This window comes from Primulina eburnea, chromosome 6, assembly GCF_022965805.1.
Source record: "Primulina eburnea isolate SZY01 chromosome 6, ASM2296580v1, whole genome shotgun sequence".
NCBI classification, from domain to species: domain Eukaryota; kingdom Viridiplantae; phylum Streptophyta; class Magnoliopsida; order Lamiales; family Gesneriaceae; genus Primulina; species Primulina eburnea.
Window position 1 is genome coordinate 38991779 of NC_133106.1, and position 4754 is coordinate 38996532.

General features: G+C 33.6%; 1 protein-coding gene across 3 annotated transcripts; it reads left to right on the forward strand.

Moving 5' to 3' along the window:
• The first annotated feature begins 1263 nt into the window (after positions 1-1263).
• LOC140835221 (uncharacterized) lies at positions 1264-3931 on the forward strand. 3 transcript variants are annotated; one of them, XM_073200680.1, is made up of 9 exons: positions 1264-1518; positions 1636-1745; positions 1850-1968; positions 2050-2147; positions 2468-2555; positions 2655-2792; positions 2873-2981; positions 3160-3287; positions 3588-3931. In XM_073200680.1, exons 1-9 carry the CDS (start codon positions 1457-1459, stop codon positions 3630-3632), a joined length of 897 nt encoding a protein of 298 aa, XP_073056781.1. In that variant the 5' UTR covers positions 1264-1456; the 3' UTR covers positions 3633-3931. The 3 variants fall into 3 exon arrangements, with proteins under 3 accessions (XP_073056781.1, XP_073056782.1, XP_073056780.1); XM_073200681.1 differs by having other exon boundaries at positions 1265-1518; positions 1880-1968; positions 3151-3287; XM_073200679.1 differs by having other exon boundaries at positions 1266-1518; positions 3151-3287.
• The last annotated feature ends 823 nt before the right edge of the window (positions 3932-4754 follow it).

Below are 4754 nucleotides of genomic sequence, written 5' to 3' on the forward strand. Positions count from 1 at the left end.
TGTCTCTCCGTAGAAAATACGTTATATGAAACTAAATCCAATGTTTAAGATTGTCATTGAACCATATGAAATTAACGAGTTTCCTTCCAATTAATAGAGTTGTAACTCGATTAATAAATTGAATAAATGGTCACTCCAGTCTTCATCTCTTTCTAATAATCCAAGATATTTTTTTAATTATATATGTTCATCTAAGATTCAACTTTGGAAACAAATTTAAGATTTTGCAGATGCAAAGAGATTGATCGCTGGAGATTTAACGACCATCCACCAATTTTCCATATTCTTCGGACTTCATCAATCAGAGCCTCCACATATTTAAATATCGTGTTTCTGTCCCTTGAAGAGCTCGCTCAAATATGTTACACTTAAGTTTATAAATTGTTTTTGTTTAATGTTCGGGTTGTCAATTTTTGTTTTCTTATTTTGTTTCTATTCGTTAGTTTTCACGATCCTTTTCATTTCTTCAATTTTGATAGGATGTTGTACTATTAGTTCAATTCAAGCGACATGGAAATCGGGGGAGAGATGGAGTCGTGAGATTTTCAGCTTCTCCGATTACAGGAAATCCAGATTCATGCTATTAGCGCTTCGCCTTCATCGAATATGACTATTAACTTATATGGATTTATTTTATTGTGGAATATCTATATGAAATTTAGATAAATATATGTTAGAATGAAAGGATAAATATGCGTGAAGGTATAAATATTATTTATTTGTTACGTTACATATGTAACACATATGCAAATGTATGTTAGAATGAAATGAAAATATATTTCAAGGTATACCTATTATTTATTTGTTACGATATATATGCGACATATGTGTATCATCAGCTATAAGAAAAACATAAAAGCTAATAACTTCAATAACTTTCTCTTGCACTCATTCTATATAAGGATTTTTGTGTTTGGACATGTAACATGTCATGAAATTTATTTCAATTTTGTGTACGATTTAATGTTATCAATAATTATGTCGTTTCAATTGTTTGACAAGATACACTTGTTATTTTAAACCTTCTTCAATCTTTGCACAATGTTACCTCTTAGCATACTTATATAACACATTTTATAGTTAATATTCATATATAACATCACACACGTATCGTGTGTGCCTCGATTGCTAGCGTCTATTATGGCTCATGTGCCAATGACACAAGAAGGATAAATTGGTGACTCGCCAATACATTTTGGACTAAAATGGTAATTTCAAATTAATATAGAGCTAAATTTAAAATATTATATTATATACGTACAGAATGGCAACCGAATTTTTCCCCTTGTACCTTCATAGGAAATAAACCCTAGTTCGTCTGCCATCGCAAAACCTCAGCTTTGCGGTGGTGTTCCGCAGTCAGGGCATTACGACAACCATTGCTGTCAACCAATTGGTGGAAATTTAACCATTTAGGAGCTATCCTTCTCATACTACCCACTATAAAACTTGAAAAATGCAGCACGACGAGGTCATATGGCAAGTCATCAGGCACAAGCATTGCAGTTTCATGGCCAAGTAAACGTTTTTCTGTTTTTACCCTAAAATTGTAACTGACGTTTGAGTTTTTTTGTTATGATCTTGATGTGTGGTTTTTTTTTTCCTGTTGATTTCGTTGGTGTATTTTACTGATAGAATCGAAACTGGGATATTCTGTCGAAACCCTTATAATGTGACGGGTATTTGCAATCGGAGCTCCTGTCCTCTCGCTAACAGTCGCTACACCACCATACGCGACCATGAGGGTATATATTTGTGCAATTAATGATAGTACATCTGTATGAGTTTCTATATTCTGATCTGTTCCAGTTATTCATTTTGTTGTGGGATGTATGGTTTTTTTTCGCAGGAGTTTTTTATTTGTATATGAAAACTATAGAAAGAGCGCATATGCCCAATAAATTGTGGGAAAGAGTTAAATTGCCGAGAAATTATGAGATGGCCCTTGAAACAATTGACAAGCACCTGGTATAATCATGTCACTGATTTTGCTCTGATGTTTCATGTTTCTCACAATTCCTGAACATCAATTGCTGTTGATTTTGACAGATGTACTGGCCGAAACTACTTGTACACAAAACAAAGCAAAGATTAACTAAGATGACACAAATGCGTATTCGCACGAGGAAACTTACCTTAAAAATAAGGTTCACACTTTCTTTACCCAAATGCAATATTTTAAGCATTGGAAGATGTAATTTGCTAGTGATTCTCTGTTCAAATTTTGTGGAGACTTTTAAATTTTGTTTTTTGTTTTGTTTGCCTGTGGCCCTTTGTAGCATTGGATACTTGCATTCATGTAATTTTATGGTGGTAGCCTTCGGTTTAGCTAACTTAAATTGAACTCCATTGGTCTCCATTTTAGTGGTAATGCATGTTTAAGCATTCTCTCCACTCTCCCTTGCTTAATGATGAGTAATGCATTGTTTATCTTTGATATACTTTTAACGCGATGTCATATGTACAGAGAGAAGATCATGACAACACCTAGGAAAGAAAAGAAAAGAGAAGCTCGAAGAGAGGAAAAGGCTCTGAAGGCAGCAGTATTAGAGAAAGTCGGTATCCTAATACATTATTGCTTCCCTGCATAATGTTTTGCATAATTTTGTGTTGGGGTGTGCCTTGGGGAAACTAAAACTAATACCTCCTTGCAGAATATAGAAAAGGAGTTACTTGAACGCCTGAAGAAAGGAGTTTATGGTGTCATCTATAATTATCCTGTAGACAAGTACAATGAAATCCTTGATAAAGAGGCTGTAAAAGATACTGTTAGTGACTATGAAGAAGAAGAGGTAAGCAAAATGGGTGGCCGTTCATCCAGGTGATTATTTGGTTCTCCATTTGAGCAATATTTTATTGTTGGTATGTGCAGGAACCTATGATAGAATATGTTGAAGGATACGAGGAGCTTGAAGAGGAGGAGGACATGGAAGATTTTGGTGCATTCGCATTCAGAGAAGCTGAAATGGATGATGATGCTGGTAAAATTTCTCGTGGCTTTGTTCTTTTCTTGAAAAAACGTGTTAGTCGAGCTTTAAGAGTGGTAGATTCCTACAAATGGATACTTGATTTTATTTCTTTTGTGAAGCATCAATGCCTTTGATTTGTAGATCTTCAATTGCTTAGCTATTAGTTCTTTTGAAAATACAGATGTTGCAGATGAAATGGACGATGATATCAAAGAGACCCTGTTTGTTGAACATAAGAAAGGAAGAAAGGATTCTGCACAAAAGCTGGATAAAGAACATGGAGACAAGTTGAAGAAGAAAGCAAAAGTACTTGTTGAGGTAAGTTACGACTCTAGTATTTTCTATTTTCCTTATATCTACTCCCTTGATTCCCCTTATACTACGTGTTTGTATATTTCATTCAACGTCCATAGGAAAGTAATTGCTTCTAACATTATACTGTGTGCTCTAGGTTGAGCACACAGTATAATTAATAAAATACTGTCAAATGTTAGTTCCATTTTGGGTTTGTGAGTTGACAAAGTGAACTTCTAGTCCACTTCTGTAACTTAAGTTGTAATCTTTTTATAATTAATAAAATATCGTTTCTTATAAAAAAAAATATACTGTGTGCTCTAGGTTGAGCACGAAGATACAAATGAAAGACTAAGAGCTGCACTGTGAAAGTCTTTTATATCAGTTCAAGTTCGATTATTGTCATACAATTTGTTGTGTGTTCCAAGGCTCCAATGGATTAACTATGGCTTGCTGGCTTGGTAAACTGTGTAAAGTCAGCGGAGAGTAACTGATATTGCTAAGTTTCACGAATTTAGAATTCGAATGGCCTCTCATCGACTCATCTCACCATTTTGATTAGTTCGGAGTCGAAGCTCTTAACGTGGTCAAAGACCTATCCCTTTGTTGAAAGGGAAAAAATTTTGGGACTGTTATTTTGTATATCCAAGCTTTTGAAGGATTTAGTTGTCTGACGTTCACAAATTTATTAAATTTTCTTAAATTCAGCTCGATGAAAACATTATTAATGGTCAGATTTTAGTATGCCTAAAAAGTTATCTACATAAATAGAACATGATGAAATTTCGCAATTTGGAACGTATAAAACAAAAGGGGAAGAATCAATCCCTGGAATGGCCTGACATGATAAATAGTTTCTGTAGGATCGAACGTTTGGTATTTTTTTTAAAGTTATAACTAATAGTAATGGTGTAATTCAAATCTTTTAAATCGCACAGCAGTTCAAGCACCATGGTTCGATCGTTCTATTAAGTAAAGATAATTATTGCACCCAACCGTTTCTAACGCATGGATGGTAACACCCTACTTCGACTAAATTGTTAAAATAATGAATTTGAGATTTATTGATTTGTTATAATAGACAAATTACAATTTTAATATTAATTATGATAGTTTTAAAATATATACAAGATTGATGTAATTTTTTATTTTTCCAAATCAAAATCATCTCGAGATTACAAGAAGATGGGTGTGGTCCTCAAACGTCGATGATATTCCCCTCGTACATAGATTATGATCACCTCTACAAATTGTGCTGAGAAAAGGCAAGGCAATTAGGCAAACGCCGCCCCTTTCACATTCCCTTATTAATGGTTCGCTTAATTTAAACAAAATAGTAAAAAGTAATTGTGTTAAGATATACTAATGTTTCAATTTTTTGTTGATTTCGATTTAAATATAATGTCAATAAAAAAAGGATTAAAAAAATAAAATATGGATCCAACTTTCAGCGATTAAGAGTACATTTCACACCAATATTCTCCATCCAAA

Excerpts from the sequence above, each read along its gene's own strand:
- LOC140835221 (XM_073200679.1), top strand. The coding sequence starts at position 1,457 with ATGCAGCACGACGAGGTCATATGGCAAGTCATCAGGCACAAGCATTGC. Across the intron at positions 2,148-2,467 it reads AAACTTACCTTAAAAATAAG|AGAGAAGATCATGACAACAC; the intron begins GTTCACACTTTC and ends TCATATGTACAG. Across the intron at positions 2,982-3,150 it reads TGAAATGGATGATGATGCTG|ATGTTGCAGATGAAATGGAC; the intron begins GTAAAATTTCTC and ends TTGAAAATACAG.